Source organism: Silurus aristotelis (assembly GCF_946808225.1).
Source record: "Silurus aristotelis genome assembly, chromosome: 3".
In the NCBI taxonomy this organism is placed as follows: Eukaryota; Metazoa; Chordata; class Actinopteri; order Siluriformes; family Siluridae; genus Silurus; species Silurus aristotelis.
In genome coordinates, this window is record NC_139576.1 from 23,021,181 (window position 1) to 23,048,090 (window position 26,910).

The 26,910-nt window shown below is 36.3% G+C and overlaps 1 protein-coding gene across 2 annotated transcripts in view; it reads right to left on the reverse strand.

Annotated features, from left to right (window-relative positions):
* Positions 1-26,910, reverse strand: part of dpp10 (dipeptidyl peptidase like 10) — a 96,555-nt gene that overhangs the window by 6,610 nt on the left and 63,035 nt on the right. For both annotated transcript variants that reach the window (XM_083538004.1, XM_083538005.1), the window contains exons 4-17: positions 14,545-14,639; positions 13,217-13,291; positions 7,882-7,934; positions 7,705-7,786; positions 6,936-7,056; positions 4,955-5,109; positions 4,643-4,740; positions 4,297-4,420; positions 4,105-4,143; positions 3,676-3,783; positions 2,566-2,657; positions 2,366-2,413; positions 1,488-1,609; positions 149-193 (exon numbers count right to left, since the gene is read on the reverse strand). In XM_083538004.1, coding sequence (XP_083394130.1) covers positions 149-193; positions 1,488-1,609; positions 2,366-2,413; positions 2,566-2,657; positions 3,676-3,783; positions 4,105-4,143; positions 4,297-4,420; positions 4,643-4,740; positions 4,955-5,109; positions 6,936-7,056; positions 7,705-7,786; positions 7,882-7,934; positions 13,217-13,291; positions 14,545-14,639 — 1,257 coding nt within the window. The remainder of the gene's footprint in view (positions 1-148; positions 194-1,487; positions 1,610-2,365; positions 2,414-2,565; positions 2,658-3,675; positions 3,784-4,104; positions 4,144-4,296; positions 4,421-4,642; positions 4,741-4,954; positions 5,110-6,935; positions 7,057-7,704; positions 7,787-7,881; positions 7,935-13,216; positions 13,292-14,544; positions 14,640-26,910) is intronic.

Genomic DNA, 26,910 nt, shown 5'->3' on the forward strand with positions numbered 1-26,910 from the left:
TGTGTGTGTGTGTGTGTGTGTTGGGGTGTGTGTGTGTGTGTGTGAGAGAGAGAGAGAGAGAGAGAGAGAGAGAGAGAGAGAGAGAGAGAGAGAGAGAGAGAGAGAGAGAGAGAGAGTGAGTGAGATGAACTTGTAAATAAACACCCACTGGCTGTGTTAAGTGTGTGGACGATCACAGTGGGGGCTCCAGGTCCTAAACAGAACAGATAAAGCCAATCAAACAAACCTGATTTAGACTACAGATTAATAGCACAGGTTAAAGTAGTGTGTAAGTGTGTGATACTAAGCCTAAGTGCAAAGTAAGAACATACTCCCAAAAAGGCACAAAGAACACGCATGAGTACCTGAAATGTGCACTTTGTGCTCCCTTTGTTAATGTCACCTCTGACAATGGACATGTGCAATGTGAGCATGATCTATAGTTGTTTAAACTTGAACCACCGACGTTCTGATTGGCAACCCAGAGCTTTAAATATTGAACCCCCTCTGCCCCATGGGTGCATTTTATGTAGTCCTGTGTGCACGTCTGCTTGTCTTTTAGTTATTTTAATTAATCCTGTGTTAGTTATAAGCCTTATGTACATGTATTGCTTTTAATAACATAATATTAGTGCTATATGTAGAGATACATTGTATTTAAAACTTACTCGGCCACTTAGATAAAAATGCAACCCATGGGACCCATTTCTGCTCTATATGTGTACTCTGGGAAAGTATATCATCACCGGGCTATTATGAGTTCTAAGCTTATTAGGGGTGTGAAATCAATAAAACAATTAACCATAAGGAATAGGTTGTTTGTAAAAATTAATAATTGTTCACCAAAATATTGTATAGCTTAAACCTGACCACAAGAATGTTTGCAAAAATTGTGTTAAACACTGTGTTCAGAGTCATACAATCTTATTTTTCCTATTTATTTTGGATGCATTAATATACAGAATGTACCACAGATTCCTATATTCTTCTCCTACTTAACCTACATATTTTTTCGCAAAAGATGATTATAAAACACAGAACACTGTGTGAGATCCAGGTCAGGTACTCAAAAGGCAGACATTTCACTGCAATCATGTTCTTTGCACAATCTGTGCTAAGCATGCCTAATGTCTTTGCTCGGCTCGTGCTTCACCAAAAGCGCTTCACTTCTGTTTTCATTAAATCTGAGCATGTGAGTGCAGTTTCCAATTTTCATCCACATAATGCCCTGTAACCTCAAGATAATCATGGTTACTCAAAGACCTTCAGCAATCTCCATTTAAAAACAGCCGCAGCTTTCTCCATCAATGCATCTCATAAAGTTTCAGCACACAGGCAACTAGCCGAGGATTGCACCAAAGGATGACACAAGGAAGATTCATTAATGGCACCCAAAAAGGGCAGCAATAAAAAATGTAACATGACTATTTATTATTAACACTTTAACTCTTACAGATAATGATTACCCTCTGCCTAAGTGAAGGTTTTTAGGTGGAGGTGAGTTGTACCTTTACAGTGCAGCATAACGTGCTGTTGTGTTGGACTGAGGTCAGCACTAAAAAAAGTGCAGTGGGCTTTGTTTAGGTCACAGGTCAGACATCGCCGTGGGAACAGACCGACTGTGGACACACTGAACACAGAACCATCCAGTGGCTTCATTTTTATTTTATCACCTCCAACTGAGCTTAACAAGCCTAGAGAGAAAGTACACTTTATGGAAAAAAGTTTGTGGACATGACCATAACATTTATCTGCGCTTCTTGAACACCCCATTCCACATTTAGTTCCCATTTGCTGTTATAACTTCCACTTTTCTGGGATTTTTATTTTTTTAAGTGTGCTTGTGGAGATTTGTGCTCAGACACAAGGGTGTTAGTAAAGTCAGGTACTGATGTAGGGTGAGGAGGTTTGAGGTGCTGTCAAAGTTCCAATTCAGCCCAAGTTGTTCAATAGGATTGAAGTCAGAGTGCTATAGTAGGCCACTCAAAATCTTCCACTACAAACCATGTAAAGCACATCTTCATTTAGCTGGCTTTGTGCACAGACACACAGCCATGCTGGAAAAGGTTTGGGTCTCCTAGTACAAGTGAAGTGAAAATCAAATGCTTAATCCAGAGACATCTTATTCAAATGTGTGCCTTCAACATTGTGGTAATAATTTGAGTAAGAGCTACATATTGATGGAAAAGTCAGGTGTCCATATACTTTTGTCCATATAGTGTTACCAAAAATTAACAGAAAGTATATTCTTTTTATTATATAATATATATTAACATAAAATATCTGTAAAGGTTGTTTTGATTGTAAAGCACATTATATTTTACAGCAGCCAGTCTAAACTGAAATCTAAATTTAAACAGTAAAGAACATGTAAACAAATCCAGACCTGAAGAGTTGTCGTCTTCTTGAAGATCCTTCAGTGCTTAAGAAATATCTGTAGAAAAAAAATCATGGCAGGGTTCAAGGACAATTTATTTATCATCAATTCAGCCCATTGTTAAAGGACTCAAAGCAGATTTTGGGTAAATTGGCAAATTGGGTATTTGTGTATTAATATAGAAGTGTGCATGATATGGAAAGACTCACATGGTCTGGGAGTTCTCATCGTAGTCCAGAATCTCTGTCACTTCCCAGTTACCAGAGGTTAGGTGACGTACTTCATTTTGATCCACTCTACCCTGAGAAGAGTAGTAATCACCACCATGATTCAAAACTGTACAAAATTCGAAATCATTTTATTGCTAGTTAACTGATGTTATCAGACTACCGTATCCTTACACTAACCCATCCATATTGATGCAGATCACATTTAGAATAAGCAATACATCACAAGAAACACAGATTATATATATAATAAAATATATATTATTATATTGTTACATTATTATTATTATATATTATACAACCACCATTATACAATATAAGCAGAAAGAAAATCATTGATGTAAATCAAATTAGTCAATTTCTAACACAAAAGGTTTACTGGGCTCAACCAAAGAAGTGTTTCTAGTGATGTGCTCTTAAATGAACCACACAAGAAAAGCCTTTTACCTTCTCTTTTGGTAGCAGTCAGTTCCATTGAACAGTTTTTAATTATTTAAACACCTGATTCAGTTCATCAAGGCTTTTAGAGAAGCTAAATGTTTGTGTCGTGCTGTCATTAAATCTAAAGAGCTAAAAGAAAATGTTTTGCTGAATGTAGAATTCAAAGTCCTACAAAGTTGGGAGTGAAGGGCATATCTTTTCTATACTGAATAATAAATCGCTGTATTTTGCAGTCGAGATGAAAAAGAATTATAAACAAACAAAAAAAAATAAACGAAAATGCTCCCAACCACATACCCAGTCCATCCTCTTTCTGTGACTGAATGCTGTTGCATTGCCTCTGTTTGCATTGTGGAACACAATAGACTCTGGCCCATAAACCTCCTAATTTCTTTATCTGACTCTTTTAGTACAAACTTCAACTCTACCATTTTCTCAAAACTGCTGTAGTGAAAGATTTCACACTTCTGTCTATGAAAGAAATTGCCCATAGTAATCAAGACTTTCTAAATTTAGGTTTATGGTGGTTGTACCAAGCATTGATTAACCTCACAGTAGATACTGGTGGGCTTGACACAGTGGCATAATATCATTCTTTAAAACTGAGAATTAGTGCATGAAACACACAGCACAGCTATTTAAAATGCTTACCTGTGTGGTGAACATTGCAATGTGATGAAACTCTCCCCGGCCACCCTGTTTTACAGGTACGGTCAAGAAGAAGCGGTTGCCATCCTGTGAGAAAAAAGGCTTCTGATCCTGAAGAGGGAGTAAAAGAAAAAAAATCACACATGGCAATACACAAAAAACTCAGGCCAGGTGCTAATGCTCTAGAGCTGTGTAGCACTCTTTAACTGAAGAGCACTCTAAAGGTAACACTCCTCAGAACTGAATACAGGGTTAAAGAGTGTGTGTGTGTGTGTGTGTGTGTGTGTGTGTGTGTGTGTGTGTGTGTGTGTGTGTGTGTGTGTGTGTGTGAGAGAGAGAGAGAGAGAGAGAGAGAGAGAGAGAGAGAGAGAGAGAGAGAGAGAGACAGAGACAGAGACAGAGACAGAGACAGAGGAAAGAGAGAGATCTTACCTGTTTGGAGAGCCAGCGCTCTGATGTCTCCTCATGTCTCTAAAACACACAAACCTATTATTACCCAAAGATATTCTGTTAGTATAGATGAGTGAGCATGTGTGTTGTGTGTGTGTGTGTGTGTGTGTGTGTGTGTGTGTGTGTGTGTGTGTGTGTGTGTGTGTGTGTGTTTATATGTGTGTGTCTGTGTACCTTGTAGCAGGCTCCAGTGGTAGAGTCGCACACAGTCAGTATGGAGATATTCTGAGCTCGATTCAACCACCTGACTGCAGTCTTAGTCTTACTGATCCACTTCACCATCACTACATAGTGCTCCCTGTCAGCACAAGCAGACACACACATACACACACAAGCTTAAACCCAATCGCATAAAAAAAAGAGTGACATAAAGGGAGTAACAATAGTGATGTCTGACAACATTTCAGTAAATTGATTGATATAAAAGTGCCATCTTTGTCAAATTTAATCCCTAAATTATTCATTTTCTTTCAATTTTACAGTGTGCATCTCCTGAGATACAGTATATGATTACACTCACCTGAGTTTCAGTCCATCTGGGGGTGTGAGCTCCAGGGTGTGTGCTGGTCCATAAAGATTCACCACAAACAGTTTGACAGTGGGGTTGGGCTGACCTGCCTTCAAATACAGCAACACGCACACACACACACACACACACACACACACACACACACACACACACACACACACACACACACACACACACACACAGCTGATACATCTGATATTGTTAATCTGTGTGTGTGTGTGTGTGTGTGTGTGTGTGTGTGTGTGTGTGTGTGTGTGTGTGTGTGTGTGTGTGTGTGTGTGTGTGTGTGTGTGTGAGATGTACCTTAGGGTATGGATACTGTTTTCCTTTCGGGTATGTGGCTCCTGTAAAGGTGGGTAGAACCATGTTGGGCACCAGACTGTCGTTCAACACCAGGAATGCCAAACGCTCACCATCAGGAGACCACCAGTGTGCGACATGAGTGTACAAAATCTCCTCTACACACACATACACACATGCAAAATGTATAATGTCCATTGCTTGTAGTTACTGATGGCGTTAGCATAATCAGGCAATCTAATGCGATGATGAAGTGAGTGCCATTTTGATTAGACCCTTCATTAACACTTGGGTCAGGGCAGAATGTGTGTGTGTAAGTGTGTGTGTGTGTGTGTGTGTGTGTGTGTGTGTGTGTGTGTGTGTGTGTGTGTGTGTGTGTGTGTGTGTGTGCACGTGTGCGCATTTGTGTACATCAGCTAGCTGCTGTTAGACGAGTAATAATCTGAGCATTATCTTTCAGAGCAGAATTAAAACTTGTCTCCACAATTTAATTGCCAAACGTGAACACATAAACATTCAGTAGCGTATCTGCATTCACTAACTCATACTTAGTCACTTATTCCAACACACCGACACAAAACAAAGCTCGAGTTCAGTCTTGCAGAACAAATTTATCTTTAATCACTGTTCAGGATAAACTGTTTTATTTGATCTCTGCTAGATGGAAGATGCGATTGCTTATGCAAAAAATTCTAACTGAATGAAAACGTCCTTTTTTGAATCCTGATTAAACAAATGCCCTGATGCTGGGATCTACTTTAAGTCTAAAGCATGATTACTCTTTTGGGAAACAATAAAACTACAGTAAATGACCCTTGAGTATCCTTAGTGCATAACATCTCTAAAATTGGATATTTCTATTTAGGAAACATGCACAAGATAAGGCTTGTTATAATCTTGCTGAAATCCGGCTATAACGTCTAAATCTCACCATTATAATATGTTCCTGGCTGTCTGCTCTGCTTTTCCTTTACACAAGCTTAAGCTAGTTCAGAGTGCAGCTAGAAAAAAGGAAGCCTGGCATGTTACCTCAGTCTTATAATGTTTATACTGGCTTCCTGCTGTATTAGGATCCACAGTCATAACGTCTTGCTTATTATGTCTGAATCTCTAAATGGTTTAGCCTGGCTGATCTCTCAGAGCAGTGTATCCCAGCCCGAGCACTTCTCATAGCTAAGAATAACCCGATGTTTAACATGAGGATCACTCATAGCTCGGAGAAAGAGAATCATGTTCCAAAGAACACTGGGAGGCTATCGTTTTTTTAGGTTGTGCTTTACACTTGCATTTGTTCTGGATTTAGGGCTGTTTGGGCCCTGAGTCCATATCATTGATATGATTGGTGCAGTGTGAAGGCTGTTTACAAGGCTAGGAGCAGTTATTTTCTGTTTTTTACTTTAATAATGCTAGGGAAAGGATTGGTCAGTAAGGTAGGTGAGATACAAAAAAAAGAAAAACTTTCAGGAGATGGAAGCACTATAAGTAAGTAATTTGTGTGGTACTTACTAATATCTGAGTACATGCGCTGAGAGCTCTGTAAATAATGCATGTCTCATGCCAACTTGGTTTGCTGATATTCCTGCACAATGTCATGCCATGCATGCAAAACCACTCTACAGCACTTGTTTTGGAACCAAAGAAAAATATTAAAAGATGCTCAACACACTGTGTTGAGTGCTTGCCGTTTTGCCAACCTACCTGTACAAATTTTTGCTTCAAATGAGCCAAAAATCTGTCCTGCCTGCATAGTGTAGAATTCAGGCCAGGTGTGAAACCAACTCTAAAATCACTATTAAAATATATAATCAAATAATCTGGCCTATTGGGAATTTCTACATTTTATGAAATTTTTTATGATATTCATATTAAGGTATATTTTCCACTGTTCAATAGTTTTAATTGTTTGATTCATTTGTTTTGTTTAAACTTTTAGAATTTGGATTCAAATTTACTATTAGTAAGTAAAACAAATGTCATTTCATACCTTCATACAGCCAGTCAGCTATGCCATTGTACACCACTCGTTCCTTTCCTGATGATGTCAGCCTCAAGGAGATGCTCTTCACATCAGACTGGTAATATATATTATTCTCAAAGATATACACCTACACACAGAGGAGATGATATCCAGAGGATCAAGTCACATGGTGAAGGTTTTGTGGAGAATCAGTACACATGCAGCACAGCTCCTATTCTCCATGTTCTGCATTATGTTCTTCTTGCTCTAACACTACTGATTTGACTCAGTAGCTAATAAGCAGGCGCTTTGTGAGCTGAATCGGGTATGTTCAAGGAATGAAAAGTACACGATTGAGCAGAGCACTGGGTCAACACTACATAATTGAAAATGCCCTGCTGGACAGAGGTACTAAATACAGATGCCTTTCCATCTGAAGGTCATGCTAACATACTGTAACAGAGCTCTGATAGCATTTAACACTCTGCAACCAAGGCTTTCTGCAGGCTGCTCAAATTCAGCTTAAAAGATTTCCTGGAGGGAAGGGACTATCAAACTACACATACTGCAGATGTAAGGCTATATCTGATGAGCACCTGATCCAGAGAAAATATGTACAACTACATGCAGTTTATAATCACATACAGTTAGATGGTCTTTAACAAATTCAGAAAGCATTAATTCATGCAATTTTGTTAATGTCTAACTGCATAGGGACATTGCATATGACAGGATCACACAAAAAAAAACAAAACACAGAATATATTTGTATCAGATTTTATTTTGTATCTCTCACCAGCTGCTGTCCCTGCATTCCCCAAGCAGCATGTTGTAACCTGGAGTTAAGCACCTCTGGAGGGTCCAACTCCCACACCTCCCTATAACAGACACATATATAAATGCACATAAAGACAGACCAGATGCTGTTCTTTGCTGGGCAAGTCTAAAGGTTTTACAGCAACATGAATTATACCTGGTGTGAATATTGTAGATGATGTAGGAAGCTGTGAAGGAGTGTCGGTAAACCTGTTATTACAAACAGAAAATAAACACAAAGAATAAAAGGTCTGAACATAAACACCAACAAGAAGACTTTCTATTGCAAAAAACCCTTTAGCACTGCCTAGAGGTATATACATGCTTTGGATAAAGTTTGATTCAAGTTAAATATGCGAAACTGTTTTCACATAATCTATATACACCAAAGCCCAAATGTTTCTCCTACTGACATGATTAGAATATTTGTGGTTCTTTTAACATTTATTAGAGACTAGCTTTGTTCTGTTTTAAATGTTTTTAAGTCTTCTAAACTATTTCAATGTCTTTCAGCGTATGTGCTTCTCTTTGCTTCAGAATAACAGATTCACATAAAATTACATCTTCATGCAATTTGGTTTATTAGAATTTGACAGATTATTCTCAGAGACTTACATTTATCACATTTAAATAACAGATATGTGTTTAGGACCCAACAATGGCATCTTAATAGCACTGGAATTTGAACTAACGGCCTTCTGATCATTAATCTAATGTCTTAACCACTGAGCAACTGTGTACTGTACAGGTGTGTTCATGCAGAAAAACAGTACACTACAGCAGAGAAGGATGAAAGAATGAGAAAGCACTGTAATAGAAGATCAAAAAGAACAGCCTGAATAACATCAGCAGGCTGCACAATTAAGAAAACTGCTGGCAGGAGTTTCAAACACACACAGGCAAAAAGAAAAACTTATGATCCATTATGGAGGAATACAACAGACTGACACCCAGGTCTGGAGAGTGGATTAGCTTCCAGATGGAGCAGACATTAGATTGGAAATAGGCTGTGTGAACAAAGATACAGACCTGATAGTTTGTTTGAGCTCGGTTCTTGCTGCCTGCTTGGCTATGAGCCCTGTACTAGGTCAGATCAAAGAGCTGATTAATTATAGGCTCCTGTACAGACTCTGAGCAGACTGCTGATTGGATATGGGTTGTGGTTTGAGCTTGGATCAAAAAATGATTGAGTATCTGCTCCTCTGGGAGCTCAGTTCTAAAACCTGATTGGACTTGTTTGAGCTTGGCTTAGACTCCTGATTGGATCTGGATGAATTTAGAAAAAAGACTCCTGATTTGACCCATATGAACTCAGATAAAGAGCTGATTATACTATAGGCTCCTGTATATGAAAACAGATCAGATCAGATGGCATTACTTTTGAGCAAGGCCCTTGAAATTATTCTACCAAAAACATTTTCCACTAAAGATTATGTTCCCAGCCCCAGGCCCACTGCTTCAATCCTGAGTACTGGTTACTGTCTGTATGGAGTTTTAAAGTTTCAAACAATATTACTGAGACCTGCTTCTACTAATGAATGCAGCTCATGAACAATTTCTGAGTAAATACCTGCCATAGAGATCAGAGGCCTGTCTCAGTCAAAAGTGCATGAATAAGAGAATTCAAAATCTGCACACATCTCACTAAATGTCTATTATGATCATAATCACATTGGCAGTCAAGAAACACTGTAGTGGTCTATGGGTTTTGTCAAGATAAACGGTTAGAAAACAATTTCTGCACCAGACCCATATAATGAAGCATTAGTGGGCAATAAAACACGTCTGTCTTGTCAATATACAGTGAGGAAAATAAGTATTTGAACACCCTGCTATTTTGCAAGTTCTCCCACTTAGAAATCATGGAGGGGTCTGAAATTGTCATCGTAGGTGCATGTCCACTGTGAGAGACATAATATAAAAAAAAAAAAATCTAGAAATCACAATGTATGATTTTTTAACTATTTATTTGTATGATACAGCTGCAAATAAGTATTTGAACACCTGAGAAAGTCAATGTTAATATTTGGTACAGTAGCCTTTGTTTGCAATTACAGAGATCAAACGTTTCCTGTAGTTTTTCACCAGGTTTGCACACACTGCAGGAGGGATTTTAGCCCACTCCTCCACACAGATCTTCTCTAGATTAGTCAGGTTTCTGGCCTGTTGCTGAGAGTTTGAGCCAAAGATTCTCTATTGGGTTTAGGTCTGGAGACTGGCTAGGCCACGCCAGAACCTTGATATGCTTCTTACAGAGCCACTCCTTGGTTATCCTGGCTGTGTGCTTCGGGTCATTGTCATGTTGGAAGACCCAGCCTTGACCCATCTTCAATGCTCTAACTGAGGGTAGGAGGTTTTTCCCCAAAATCTCGCAATACATGGCCCCGGTCATCCTCTTCTTAAAACAGTGCAGTCGCCCTGTCCCATGTGCAGAAAAACACCCCCAAAGCATGATGCTACCACCCCCATGCTTCACAGTAGGGATGGTGTTCTTGGGATTGTACTCATCATTCTTCTTCCTCCAAACACATTTAGTGGAATTATGACCTAAAAGTTCTATTTTGGTCTCATCTGACCACATGACTTTCTCCCATGACTCCTTTGGATCATCCAAATGGTCATTGGCAAACTTAAGACGTGCCTGGACATGTGCTGGTTTAAGCAGGGGAACCTTCCGTGCCATGCATGATTTCAAACCATGACGTCTTATTGTATTACCAACAGTAACCTTGGAAACGGTGGTCCCAGCTCTTTTCAGGACCAGCTTCTCCCATGTAGTTCTGGGCTGATTTCTCACCTTCCTTAGGATCATTGAGACCCCACGAGGTGAGATCTTGCATGGAGCCCCAGTCCGAGGGAGATTGACAGTCATGTTTAGCTTCTTCCATTTTCTAATGATTGCTCCAACAGTGGACCTTTTTTCACCAAGCTGCTTGGCAATTTCCCCGTAGCCCTTTCCAGCCTTGTAGAGGTGTACAATTTTGTCTCTAGTGTCTTTGGACAGCTCTTTGGTCTTGGCCATGTTAGTAGTTGGATTCTTACTGATTGTATGGGGTGGACAGGTGTCTTTATGCAGCAAACGACCTCAAACAGGTGCATCTAATTTAGGATAATAAATGTAGTGGAGGTGGACATTTTGAAGGCAGACTAACAGGTCTTTGAGGGTCAGAATTCTAGCTGATAGACAGGTGTTCAAATACTTATTTGCAGCTGTATCATACAAATAAATAGTTTAAAAATCATATATTGTTATTTTTTGTTTTTTTCTTTTTTTAGATTATGTCTCTTACAGTGGACATGCACCTACGATGACAATTTCAGACCCCTCCATGATTTCTAAGTGGGAGAACTTGCAAAATAGCAGGGTGTTCAAATACTTATTTTCCTCACTGTAAATGTAACTGGTTGATTACAATCTCACAAAGAAATTGCGGGAACTTTATTATAGTCCATGGGAGTATTTAAACGAAAATCTAATGCATTTGAAGGTTTATTAGGAATTATTCATTCATTCATCTTCAGTATTGCTATTGCTATGTCAAGAAAATCTAAGGAAAGGCACAACTGCAGCAGGGGTTATTACGCACATGTCAAGTAATAGGATATAGAAATAGAGCGAAGAACTGACAACAATGATGTAGGGTAGACAGCTGCAGTAAAGAGACAAACAAAGGTAGACAGAAAGAGAGCTACAGTGATAGATACAGATAGAGTTGTGTGGGTGATTAAGAAAACAAAACTGCTTCTTTTACTCACAGAGACAAATAGTGTTCTGAATGAGTCGAACAAAAAGTGCTCTGAATGAGAGATGAGGACACGAAAAGTCAACAGCGGAATGGATGGAGGGGGAGGAAGGGAGAGAAAAGTGGAAATAAGAGACAACGCGATGACTGATGCTCTCACAGGAAGAAACAGAGTAAGAGTGAGTAATGACAGTGGCTCTGCTGTTGGCTTTGACTAACCATTCTGCTTAGAAGGAAAAAAAAATATGTTGCTTTCTGAGTGTAAACATGATAAAGGACGATGGATTGCTTTGGCTGCTCACACACTCTGTAGTGAAGACGAGCCGCTACTGCTCATAAGGACTGATTCATTGAATGCGCTACCAATTATCATTGTGGTCTTTAAAAATGCTGCAAAAATACAGGAAACATAACGATGCGACTGTTTCAACACAGAGAACAGAAAAATTTTGAACAGGGTCATGTTGCAGGTGTCGATGTGGTTTGGAAGGAAGGTCAGTGTTTAGGGGACAAGCTGCAGGAGAAATGACTAATGTGGCACACCTGAGCTGTACTGTATTAAAGTGATCTCTCTTTTTCTTTTTTTCCAGTGAGCAGTGAGCTGAGCATGTGTGTATATGTGGCGGTGTATACAGCAAAGAAGAAATAATTATTTGTTTTAAAACCTTTCAGGCTACTGACTGACTGACTAAAATGCTACAGCTACAATCCTAAAGCCTACAGTGTTTCAGAATGGTACACTCGTACAATTGTTACAGTTTGGCAGTGACGTTGGGAAAAATAATGTTTTTCTTTGGAAAAATTGTGTTTGCTTTCAAATATTTTCACAAAGCCACTCACACAATGTTTCTGCAGAAAATAATTATTTATTCATCCACTATTTTTCATTAACTCCTGCAGCTTGGACATCTAATCCACTATTTCATGAATTGCATTATAACTTTTCAAGCATATAAACAAACGCACACACATGCACATCAGACACACATCCTTAAAGAATTACAGATTGATTAGTCTGCAGTGAGTGGACTGGTCTCTCTGAATGGAGGGAAGTGTTTATCAGATTAATCGCTACAGTAACAAGATTAAAGTGTGTAATCCTGGATGAGTTTAACTTGAAACTCTCTCTCTCTCTCTCTCTCTCTCTCTCTCTCTCTCTCTCTCTCTCTCTCTCTCGCTCAGACACACTCACACATACACACACACACACACACACACACACACACACACACACACACACACACACACACACACACACACACACACGCACACATCCTGTTTCACTCACTTGCTCACTTTGTCTGAATCTCATCCTGTCAGATATCTCATATTAGCATGGAAATGAAAAGGATGGAATGTACTGTATGTATGTGAGGATCCTCATATTGTATTATGTTGTAGGTTACTGTAATCTAAGTGATATTTTAGTGGTGCCTAGATGCAGACATAGACTAGGGAGATAACTGTCTACCCTGAAAGGCTGAAATCTGAAAAGCATTTTACTACATATATAAGATTACTGTAAGTTAAGACAGACAAGAACAGGAACAGCTCCCCCAGAGCTCAAATCACAAATAACCATTCAGTTATAAAATCTTAAAATAAACATTTTAACTTGTGTTTCATATAAAAACTCAATAAACATATAAGTTTAGTGATATTAAAACAAACATATTAACGGCATTGCGACATGAAGAAGAGCTATTTTCTTTAAACAATCCCCCCAAAGTAAGACAAACATGCACATACCTGTTTTACATCATAGGCAAAAAGCACATACTTCATATCAGGGCTTATTGAGTATTTAGTCGCTTTAAAAGCAACCTGGAAAAAAAAAAAGACAAAACAATATTCAGGAAGATTCTTTTTAATGATCCAGACAAAACACATTCACTTGATTTTACTATATGGTGCATAATAAATGAATGCTGCTAATCTGTTAATAATTTTGGTCAAACTATCAGGAAAAAGTAAAAAATAAGAATAATAGTTATTCTTATTATAGAATTAAATAATATTTAATAAAAACTCATTTTTATTACAATACAGTTAAATATAGACTTAACAAAAATGAGACGAATCTACAATCTTACAGTGACCACTTCACCAAAAAAACACACTTGTCTTTATGCATTTATACACTCAATCTGAGCATAAAACAGAGCAGTGCTTAAATGTAGAGGGTCCAAAAGTCTAAGAGCACTAGTAAAAATACTTCTATTTGCCATTATTTTTTTAATTAATGCTACAAATTCCACTACAAATGCATCATTAACAACAGCTTGACTGCATAGTGGAAGTGTAAAAAAAAATATTTGCATGGATATCAGAGTTTCTTTCATATTTGGTACATCCCCTTTTTGATTTAATGACAATGTGACTTGAGCTGGCATAGACTGCACTAGTTTGTGCCAAACTGAATGATCCAATTTATATCAAATCTATCAGTGTGTCACCTGCACACACTCTTCAATAGAAGAGATTAACCCCGTGGAAAATCTGACCTATTGTTCAAAGCAGTTAACATGATCAATGGCACACATTTGTTTCATTGAAAGAAGAACTTGGTGCAGAATCTCAAATATTAAATATTCACTATATTTAACATTCATTTTCTTTGTTTTAAATATTTCAAAACATTTTTTGTTTGTTTATTTCCTGTTTAAAATGATCTGTTAATTTAGATAAGCATGGTCATACTGGTTAATAAGGAATCTGCCTGTAGCTGGGTTCAGTCTTCTTTGGAGTGCTTGATATAATTCTACTGTTTGTGCATATAAAATCCCAAATATCCTCAATAATGGTTTTAATTGAAAAAAATAATAATGGTTGGATCTTTTTGCTTCTCTACAGATACTAAAAAAACAAGTAAAACATAAGCATGTAAGAAATTCATATAAAACACACAGCAAGCATACAACTTATGCACAGTATTGTACATACAGTACATGTATATACATAAATAAGAGTCTATCTCTGGAAGGTGTTTGTGTCCCTGAACCAAAGCTACCATGTAAACAAGGCTCCAGATGATGGAGTGTGTTCTGATCATAGAGATAAAGAGGATTTAAACTCACAAATGTGCTGTTCATAAGGATGATCTCTGTTTCATTAGTAAGAATGTTGAACCTAATGACATGGCCATGGCGATTTCTGTAGATGACTTCAGATTCTGAAAAAAAGAGAAATTGAGAGAAAGAGAACCAGAAAGAGAAAGAGAAAGAAAAACTGTGTGAATAAGAAAGCAATTTGTATTTCTATGCTAAGAAATTAGCTTTATTTAATTGTTAATTAAAAAGTTCATTAAAATTACACCAAATGTAATTAGTTAGATTGTGGATGCTGAAAAAAAAAAACTAAAATAGCTGACTATATATATATATATATATATATATATATATATATATATATATATATATATATATATATATATATATATATATATATAAAAAGATATCAAGTATACTATATATGTAGATTTATTACTGATGGTGGATGAGCATGAAAATATAAAAAATAAGTATACTGTATTGATTTTTGTACTTAACTTCAACTTCTGCAATACAGGTCATACCATGTGTGTGTGTGTGTGTGTGTGTGTGTGTGTGTGCGTGCGTGCGTGCGTGCGTGCGTGCGTGCGTGCGTGCGTGCGTGCGTGCGTGCGTGCGTGCGTGCGTGCGTGCGTGCGTGCGTGTGTTCTCTGAGTTTTGAAGCAAACTTTAGTTGGAGTGAGTGGTGGAGTGTACTGAAGACAGAACTTCAGTCGATAAATTGCAGCCTGATGTAAGTGTAAGAGCTTGTTCAAGTGTTCAAGGACAGTGAGCAGCAGAGGAGAGCAGTGCAGACATGCCACACAGATGGTCCAGCACTTTCCAAGAGTTAAAGGGGATCTACATCTGTATATCTTATATCCATAACAAAGCACAGATTCTGATTTCCTTGCTTTAACATCTAGCATTTGCATGTAATTAGAACATCCCGTTCCAAAATGCTGTATGTGGTATACGTTTTTAGGAAGCATCTTTGCCATCAGATCTCCCTTATCGCTCCTGAGCACCTGTCTCTTTGATAACTCCTTCAGCCGTATTTTAACCACCTTCAAGCATTTCATTTTCCTTTGTCACTATTGCCCACCCTTGTTCTCAATCTACTCACAGACCTCTTTCTAAATTGCACCTTTTTCTACAGCAGCTGTCCAATTTTACCCAGAATGCCTGTTTTCATTTCATCTCTTCCTAGCTCCAGGGAAAAGCATCATCTATTTTTCCCGATTGCAGACACTAGAGCATTTGGGGTTCTTCTGAGCAATTGGATGAGGTTGCTCTACAGTGAGCAGGGACTTTCTCACTATTGCAAACATACAGTATGGATTGAATCTGGCTGATGTCACCACACTGATTGCAGTGTGTGTTTGCACTCCTTTTAGATTTCCAGTAAAAAAAAAAGATATTCAAACAGAGCTTTAAATTTAATGGTGGAAATTGTCTCGCACAGGCTATTACCGAGATGCGACGTTTACTTTTCAGTGACACTGTGATTTTTTCCCCCCAATAGGCATGATAAGATTTTTTAAATGTCACTATAAAAAGGATGATAAGTAGATTAAAAACAGCTTAGTGCCATGTGTCCTTTGCCCATTAGATAAGAAAAATTCTCTATTCTTGGTATTATGACAGAAATAGCAATCACCTTTTAAAATACAGAAGCATCAGGCATTGAGCTGATAGATCATAACTGATCTCACACAAAGGAATCCGATTTATTCTCAAGCTACCATTAGGAAAAAAGACACTGTTCCATGAGAAGGAGCACCAAATGCCACCTAAACAGATACACTTCACAACAAATGTGTTGATAAATGAAAATGAATAAAAAGCGTCTCAAAAATAAGGACGTATGTATGACACAGAATGACTATGCACCAAAACTGCACTAATAATTATTAAGAGCATGCTTATATTTGTGCAATTGCAAATCCCACTTATCACTTGTAGTACTGCATTGACACCTATTTTAAAATATACATAACTAGTTAATATTTAGGATATACTGTATCTAGTCCCTAGTCCCTAATCACTTCATACATATGTACACTGGTAATTTATAAGCGATATCATTTATAGTGTCAGATTTAATAAATATGTAATGTGAACTAATTTGAACTCTGATTTGCTGAGAAAGGAATAAAAAGGTGTTGTTTTAGGAAAATAATCATCAACACAGTGGTCAGTTACAGTTACCTGCTTGTAGTTAATATTTTTTTTACTGTAAGAGCATGTACAAAAGTGTTTTTTTTTTTTTTTTACTTATTCTAAAGCAACTTAACAAAAAACAAACAAACAAACAAAAAAAAACCTGGTTATTTTATATAACAAAAAATATCCAAGTTGTATCTCTGCTGCTGACCATGGTGCTGAAATCTTGAATTGAAAATTCAACTGAAAATTTAATTGTAGGTAAGACACAGAGACAGAGAAAGATATTTCTACAGAAAAGGTTAAACAGAAAGGCCATGATTACTGTACTGTAGGGGATTCTTTCCTTTCCATACACTCCCAGTTCCAATTGTCACACTTAAAAAAACCTCAGTTGTGCCAACTAGAATACTGAATGCTGAGTCAGGCAAGTGAGTAGGTGTGTGTGTGTGTGTGTGTGTGTGTGTGTGTGTGTGTGTGTGTGTGTGTGTGTGTGTGTGTATGTATATATATATATATATATATATATATATATATATATATATATATATATATATATATATATATATATATATATATGCGTACATTTGGGAAAGTATAGGTGTGTGAATTTTGAACTTTTAAATTGTATATTGTTTTCATGTATTTTTGTATTGTTCTAGGCTGTTATGTAAGTTTTTTTGTTTTGTTTTGCTTTTTTGTATTGCATGGTAAAGCCAAAGACAAATTTCTGCTCTGTGGACAATAAACTAACAAACTAACTGATTAACTAACTAACTAACATATATTATGAAGTATGCCACATTTGCATCCAGTATTAGTTATACTCAATATGTAGAACTAAATAAGGTACAGTAAAACCCCGTTGTACGAGCATAATTCGTTCTTGAAAATTGCTCGTAGGTCCATTTGCTCGTACGTTCGAACTTATTTTTCCTATAAGAATGAATGTAAAAGTAATTGAATCCGTTCCGAGATCTCATCCGATCGCTTATTTCTGCACAAGTATTTGTAGCCTGTTTTAACAAACAAATACACCGCGAATTACTGTAATGTAAATATAATTAAACACTCATGTGGTAGTGGTTGATTGCGAGTGTGAGACGTGCACCACGCTCGTAAACTTTATGGTTTCCATGCTAATTCTATTTACTTTCGTTTTCACAGCACCATCACTGATTTTATTGGGAGAAATTCCTCAAAGATTTCTAGTGAAATAAATATATAAAACTAAAAAAAGTCATGTTTTTGCTGCACTGAACAACGAGAGCGACCGAGTGATACGTCATCAACTAAGCGACTAAGCCACCGAAAACGGGAAAACGGCAGCGTGAGTTTGCTCGTGCCTTCGAAATTTGCTCGTGAAACAGGGTAAAATTTCGCGAGCGAGTTTGCTCGTATTTTCGTTTGCAGTACTTTAGCTTGCTCGTACAACAGGGTTTTACTGTACTTTATTTTATAAGAAATTTGCGTTTAACACCACTATGCTACTGTATGTTAAACCAAGCATAATCTGATATATATTCAGATTCAGATTTACCTAGCAGAAATCTTTGATCAGACATTCGAATGCTAGACAGGGGGTATAAACATTTACCAAACCTTCCTGGTTTGCCTCCTATTGCAGCTTATACCTGGCATTTCCCTTGATCACCTGTCTCTTGCTATTTTTCTCTGTGTCTTTTCAATCTACAGTACATTTTCATGCTTATAGGTTAGATTGAATAAAAAGTACCTTGGGGAAATCAAACAAATATTCTGTGACTATACCCACTATTTCTTCTGAGTCAGTGAGGGGCAAATTAATTATTTTGTAGTCTTGTTTGAAGGTGTAAGCACATAATTCAACATGCCTTTCTGCCCTAATACAACCTTATTAGTCAGTATATATGTACATATATATATATATATATATATATATATATACTGTATATGGCAGCACAATGTAGAGCTGTAGATTATCATATACTGTATATATATATATATATATATATATATATATATATACAGTATATGATACTCTACAGCTCTACATTGTGCTGCCAGTCACATTTTTTCCCCAAAGTTTTCTATATGCCCTTTCCAAGGTCCTTATTTGTATAAGTAGTATTTTCTGGTTTTCGAGTCTGGCCTGTCTGATTGAATTATGTATCAGTTTGTGATTAGTGTATGCCTACAATGTGACACCTGCTGAGAACATTTACTATAATTTGTCGACCGGCCCAAATCAACAATCTCTGCAATTACATCGACCCATAACTGCTGTTTGTGTTTCAGATGATAAGTTGCATGTACAACATATCAGTAGCTGACTGAATAGATCGTTGTTCAATTCAAAAATTAATGGTCTGTTTGTCTGGCTTCTTGCTTATTTTCAGTGAGCTGTAGTAGCATGTCAAAACTGCCAATTACTGATGTAGAGAAACAGAATTTCTAAATGATTATTAGATTTCTAAAACCAGGTGCAATTACACAGTGCCTCTGGCATACTGTACATGGTCAGAAGTCCAAAAGACAGCACCTGGTCTCACAGTGTGGGGAAACGACCTAGTTCCTTTCTCATAGTTTATATAAAATACTTGATAGTGGTGTAGGAGTAGATCAATGCTTTCTGCATGCTCATTGTAAAACTGAACTCACAAACACACATGATTGATTAATGTCATTGACAGACAGAAACAAATGCCATCCCGGCAACACAAGAAGAACAACCCTTTATATTTGTTAATGGAATTTTTCAGATTCAAAGTCATGATCTCTGGACATTTTGCTTGAAATAAGTCACACTTTATGTTGCACCAAGAGGCTTTACGACTGCTTATCATCTGAGTCATAACTTTCTTGATGCAAATTATAGACTGGAATAACAATTGGTCACAACCCAAATTGTCCAGGCCAGGCGTGACGTTTACACCCAGCATTAAGCAAGTGAAAACACAGAATCTAGGCTGATTTAGACAAAAGCTAGTACATCAAAGTGACCCATGTGTTTACTACACTGGATTTTTACACTGGCCGAGCTTTTCCTCTGTTAGAAAAACATGTGAGTAGGTGGAAATTTGTTCCAGACTAGTGGAGCTGTTGCAAAATGTTAAGGCAACATCTAAAAAAAACAGCATTATTCATTTCTATAAGCCATAGAGGAAAACAGCATCAGATCTTCACAGGATACCTACTGTGAGGTGGAAATGGCCTATGACTAACATTCTCAGAAACCTGAAAAAGCCAGTACTGTATATACAGAAGCACAGTGCTGTAAGTATTCAACACCTTCCTGTGTTTCATACAACAGTTATTCCATCAGTAGGTGGATTCCTTGTTGCATGGCTGGGAAGGGCACAGAGGTGGGAAGTAATGAAAAAAACAAATACTTTGTATATATACATTTTTCTGGTATCAGTGCTTTACTTCACAATCTATTTTTCGAACAATGTATTACTTTTACTCATTACATTTTTACACAAATATCTGTACTTTAATTTATTTGGTAAAATGTCATTATTTTTTTCTTCTCACTGCCTGCCGTTTTCAGCCCATCAACCTATTTCCTGTTATTGCGTGCCTTTTTCAATCTGCCACTGCTGTATTATTTCCTAACTCTCACACACCACAGACGTAGGTTAGTTTACAAAGCTAACAATGAGAAAAGCAGAAGGAACAAGCAATATATATTTCACATATATCACATATATATCACATATTAGGGCTGTCAAAATTAATGCGTTAATAACGTTAACGCAAATTTGTTTTAATGCCACTAATTTTATTTGCACATGATTAATAAATGTGTCAGTGCATTTCTGTTTGACCATTTTTTATTAAAAATATAAATGAATAAATAGAAAAGACAGTAAAACATTTGTTTTACTGATGCGTCTTAAATCAGCACCAAAATCCGCCTTGATGCACACAATGAACCGATGAAGGCGCATTTTGTGGCATTTTTTCCTCATAACACCAAATAAAACGGGGGCGCGATATTTGAACTGCAGTAAAGCAGGGGATTACTGTACTTTTTTTTGTATACACTCAAAATAACAACAAAACGCTGTGCTTTAATAAAATAAAGAAAACAGACAGGGGTAACTCTCTGCCGTCTCTGTCATCTATCTTTACAGACACATAAATAAAACATTCAGTAAATACTTTCCTCACAGACATAATAAATATATGAATACAAATCTGAAAATGTCTGCTTTTAAATAAAAACAGATGTTCTCTGTTTATGCAATGCGTTTGGTGTCCTGCTGATTTCTGTTTTGATTTAAAACACCATTATTACTTTCAAATATTTATAAGAATATTTTGTCTTCATGCTTTATGTTTTCACTAATAATAAACAAACATTTGCATAAAGTATCAATATTTGTCCATGCCCATGTTGATAAGAGTATTAAAAACTTTAAAAGTATTATATTAAGGTACATTTTGAACAGATTAAAATGTGAATTAAGTTGACAATCATGCGATTAATTGCGATTAAATATTTTAATCGATTGACAGCCCTAATATTAATATGACGTGAGGTCCAGTTACTACTGTGACACTAAAAGGATAATAGTAATAGCAGCAATGGATAATTTTTACTTAAGTACATGTCAAAGCCCAAACTTCTTTACTTGAGTGTAAAAAGTGTAGTCAGTACTTCAACTTTTACCAGAGTATTTTAAAACATTAGTATCTGTACTTTCAGTTAAGTGAAGGCTGTGTGTATTTTTGCCACCTCTGGAAATAAAAATGAAAACTCTTTATATTGCAGATACACTGAGAAAAAAAAAAACTGTGATGATGGGGAGTTATTAGAAAGTGAGAACTGTGTAGAAGTTAAAATTATCACTTTCTGTTAACACTTCTCATGCATTAAATCTCACATGGGTAAGTAGTTTAAACAATCATAGTTAATTCTGGGATTTACAGGCTCGTGGGAGAGATGTACATCCATTATTTATTACTGTCCAGGACACTGTGCGTGTCTGCATATATAGATTTTAATGCATTTTAAATAGAGTAAAGGAGGACACTTTTTTTCTTTCACTCTTTTTCTACCTCTTTCATTACATCATTTGCTGGAAAGCATCTGTGCTGTTTATTTAACCATGAGGTGGTGTTCAGCATCCAAACAGACATAAATCAGAATCATGCCTGCTATGATTCTCATCACACACATCCAACAGGAAACATTTTATCTCCTTCTGTCTCTCCCAATAACATACCCTCTACACACACACACACACACACACACACACACACACACACACACACACACACACACACACACATTTATTTATATATATATATATATATATATATATATATATATATATATATATATATATATATATATATATATATATATATATATATATATATATATATATATATATATATAAATAAATAAATAAATATATATTTATTTATATATAGAGTGCCCTCACCAGGGCACTCTCCTGGTGAGGCATACCAACTAGCCTCAATGACCAAAGTAAATAAAAATATATTATAATTACAAAATAGATAGATATTAAGAAATGCTCTGGATATTATGGAAGATTATAAAATATGCTTTAATTAATGAATTAATATATTTATTTATTTAGGCGCTGCCAATATTTTCTTTGTTGATATCTGTGATTTCCACACATGCACTTCTATGTTCTGTCTTGATTTCATGTTGAGTTCTACAGTCTCACACATCACTTCATATCCGTCAGTATTTTCCTTTAGATCTGATCTACTTGATTTAGTGCAGTGTTAAGCCAAAGACTTTCAGACTTTAATTTAATCAAACTGACTGATGGGTAAGAAAGATAAAGTGCTTTAAACTTTTTATTGCCTAAAAAGTGTAACTACTGGGCTACAGCCTTGCATGAAAACTGTTTGTGTGTGTGTGCATACATGTGTTTGTGTGTGTGTGTGTGTGTGTGTGTGTGTGTGTGTGTGTGTGTGTGTGTGTGTGTGTGTGTGTGTGTGTGTGTGTGTGTGTATGTGTGTGTGTGTGTGTGTGTGTGTGTGTGTGTGTGTGTGTGTGTGTGTGTGTGTATGTGTGTGTGTGTGTGTGTGTGTGTGTGTAATAAATCCAACATATTTCGTCCCTTCAAACTCTACCAGCCCTCATTCCTTCCACACATGCAACAACCAAACTAATTTTGTTAACACACACAAACCTGGAAATCAGTTTTTCTCTCTAACACACATGCTTATAAGGGAAATGACCCACTGAAATATTCATGCTACCGCCAAAAAAAGACCTGAATGCCCCACATGCCTATTCCCTCTATCCTGTTACCATAACAACCGATGACTGCACATTTCTCACTCCACTAGAGCCCTCCCCTATACCTCTCCCACACACACACATATATAGACACACGCACAGTCATCTGCCAGATCCAAACACAATGACCATGCAATCACATGCACACTATTAATATATAGCTTTTGCACATTTCATACAACTCTTAGATATACAAATGTTATATTGTTTTACTGGTGACACAAAAATACAACATTCTTCTTGTACAAACACCCCCCCCCCCCAACCACACACACATTTTAATCAAGCATTAATTTTAATTCTCTTGATTTGCCTCTCACTCTCACTTCTCACTGCCAGGATGAACAATGGCAAACATTACAGTGAAACAGAATGGTGCTTTTTATTGTCATCCAGCTCAGATGAAAAATAACACACTAGGACTGACCATGGTATTCTAAATATTGTGATATATTTATCATATGACTGTGTAATTGAATTACATTAGTTTCGTAATTCTGAAGGTGTGTGAAAGACTACATGTGAAGCTCCACCTACTTCCTATTTAAATGTATATAGAAATTTCTATATATCTATCTCTATATAGAGAGGATTCCGCAACCCAATAACAACTCCATAAAGTGTACTCCAGCCCATCCCAAAGACTTTCAGTTTAGGGTTAGGTACAAAGTCAAGGTCATGATTCTGTGGTGACCAATTCATGTGTGAAAATGATTTCTAATGCTCCCTGAACCATTCTTTCGCAATCTGAGCCTGACAAAAGATTTGCATTGTCATCCTGGAATATGCTGTCAGTGATGAAATATAATCAATTGTTCGGACGACCTGGTCACTCAATACATTCTAGTACTGAGCTTACTATTGCTGCCGCATAATGTTGCGGAGCCGAGACCTGAAGCAACCTCCAATCATAACACTGCCTCTAGAGGCTTGTGCAGGTGGCACTATCCATGACAGTTGCAACGATTTATACAATTCTCTTTCAACCCTGCTCATTGCTTTAAAGCAGGGTAAATCTGAACTCATCAGAATGCATGTCCTTTTACTATTGTTTCACAGTCCAATTTTTATTCATCCTATCAGTTAGGCTGATTAATGAGTGCCTTTCTTTTAGCCACACAGCTGTTTAATTAAAATGCTATAAGTCATATAATAATAATAATAATAATAATAATAATAATAATAATAATAATAATAATAATAATAATAATAATAATAATAATAATAATAATAATAATAATAATAATAAGTTCTCATTTTAAAGTGTGTGTAAATGCTCTCACTTTCACTATGTGACCTTTATGATGTGACTTCACTATGTATTTGAAATTATTTTTTTCCATATATCTTTGGCTCTGAGAGTTCCATCCTATCTTTAGAGCTTTTAATAATGGATTTTTAAAGGATTTTTCCATGACCACGTGATTTGTCTTCTAATATGATTGTTTAAGCAATTAGAAGCTACACAATGCATCAGAGTAAAAAATAATTATTGCCATTTGAAACATATTAATCACATTAATGATATACTGTTTATTCCTGTTATTGTTGCAGTAAATCCGGTATATAGAAAGGGCAGGAATTCTGTATACCTTCTACAGGATACCAGTGCAGCAGGGTATCATGAGGAGACCAGAAGATCATGGAGAGGTCCCCTACAAACACCGTCAGTAATCCAAACTCAGGATTGAGCCAGTAACCTTGGAGCTGCAAGCAACTAATAACTGTACTTAAGAGATTTTGAATCACAGTATATACAATTTAATCAAAAGATTCCCCACATTTTTTTCATGGTTTATTGGTTATGTAAACTGCAATCAAATGCTCTAGAAAACAATAATTTTTAGCTTTTTTTATCCCAAGTATTAATGCAAACAATCTTAGATGAGCAAGAAAATAGATTTAAAATGGTGTCTAAGCTATTCACCAACCTGTGTTTTTCATTCATGTTCTTTTTTCTTATTTTTTCTTTATATTTGCTACCTTATAATGGCATGTTCCAAGTACCAGAATATTTTCACAACATTTTTTTTGAATGGACCAAAATTCTTGCTGAGCATTTTCTCCTGGTATTTAAACTAGGAGAAACTGCTTCCTGAGATCCTTTAGCACTGCTCAACTGGTACCACCTTCTCTCAGGGTAAGAGGTAAATACACCTCAGGGCTCTTCTCTGTTCTGGCACTGAGGGGGTGAAATTAACTTCTCCTAACTGTCTGAACAGCGGAGTACATCGCTCTGGACAAGGCCGTCTGCTAAATGTCATAAATGTAAATGTAAATATAACAAGACCCATCTAAAAGATGAATTCCCAGTGATACATGACTCTATTCTAGCTATGTTTGTAGTCTGTTTTATCGTTTGGTGGCTGAAGATATATCTGCTCTGTTTTAGGAATCATCAGTCTCTTTTGGAAATGGTTAAAATTGTATTTTTATATTTATATGCACTTTGCATTTCATTTAATTATGCTGTTAAAAAATGTTGCTCTCACATTCTCCCTTTTTTAGCATTTACTCTAATTAAGCTTACACACCGAGACACACACTGCTTGGAACACACACACACACACACACACACACACACACACACACACACACACACACACACACACACACACACACACACACCACACACACACACACACACACACACACAAACACACGGCTTGGTTTACCTGTATTTGCTTTACTGGAACGAGTCAGTGACTTTCAGCACCATTTTATATATATATTTGCTATTTGCAGTGCCTGGTATCTGATTTTTCCTGCCATATTGATCAGTTAAAGACTATGAGTAAATTGTGGGTTAACCTCGCCATTAACGTATTGATTATTCATTTTGAAAGCTTTCCAAATGAAATTGGAAAGCCTTCCAGAAATGTTGTACTCAATCTAACCTACAGCTATTTCCACTCAGGGCTAAAACCTGAAAGCGTAATACCACGTTCTGTCACGCAGTGGAAGGGAGGGCAGCAAGCTATAACTCAGGTTCCTTTGCATGTGCAGTCCTATTATCTGTAAATGTTTTCAGCTGTGTAGCAGAAATATATAAGAGTGGGCCTTATTTACAAACAGACCTGCTTAATCCATTTCCAGTTGTAAAGGTTACTGAAGTATACACACACACATACCCCCCTTTATAAACTTTATAAAATAAAGTATATTGGTGTATACCGTTGTGGTATAGGTTCAAATAACTACAATTCAAAATGAATTGTAAAAATGAATTGATTTTGATTAAACACATTATTAATGAGGTTAATTTAATGATGCAATCAAATTAGGATTGTTGGGTAATATCCAGTCATCCCCTCTGAACTCTTTAATATCCAACCCCCATATAATAAAACACAGTGCACACCCTTAGCACTGAGCCCATTTTCATAATTATATACAATTTAATTACAGTTAGTTTAGATAGACTTCATGTAGAAATAACCGTCTGGCTAATTGAACAAACGTGTCTTACATTTTCCTGTGTACTTTATGTGAGTCTTTAATTCGCTTTAAGTTTTTTTATTTATTTGCAAGTCCAAGTATAATGTGGTTATTACTATATATATATATATATATATATATATATATATATATATATATATATATATATATATATATATATAAACTTATTTATTTATTTATTTATTTATTTAATTATTTATTTATTTATTAACAACGTCTCAAATCAAGCACCAAAATCTGCCATGAAACACACATCTGGCAATTAAAACAATCTGTGTGGAAACATAGCAAAAGTTTCATTTGGTGTCCTGATGATTAACTAAATCTAAAACTAATCTAATATTTTGTGTTCATGATCAATATTGAGTATGGTTTAGTAATAATAAACATTCATTTGCATATAGCATCTATATTGCTGATTAAACTATTAACAACTTGAAAAGTATTAATTTAAGGTACATTTAAAACAGAAAAATGTGCATATATATTATATATATATAATTTTTTTATTTTTT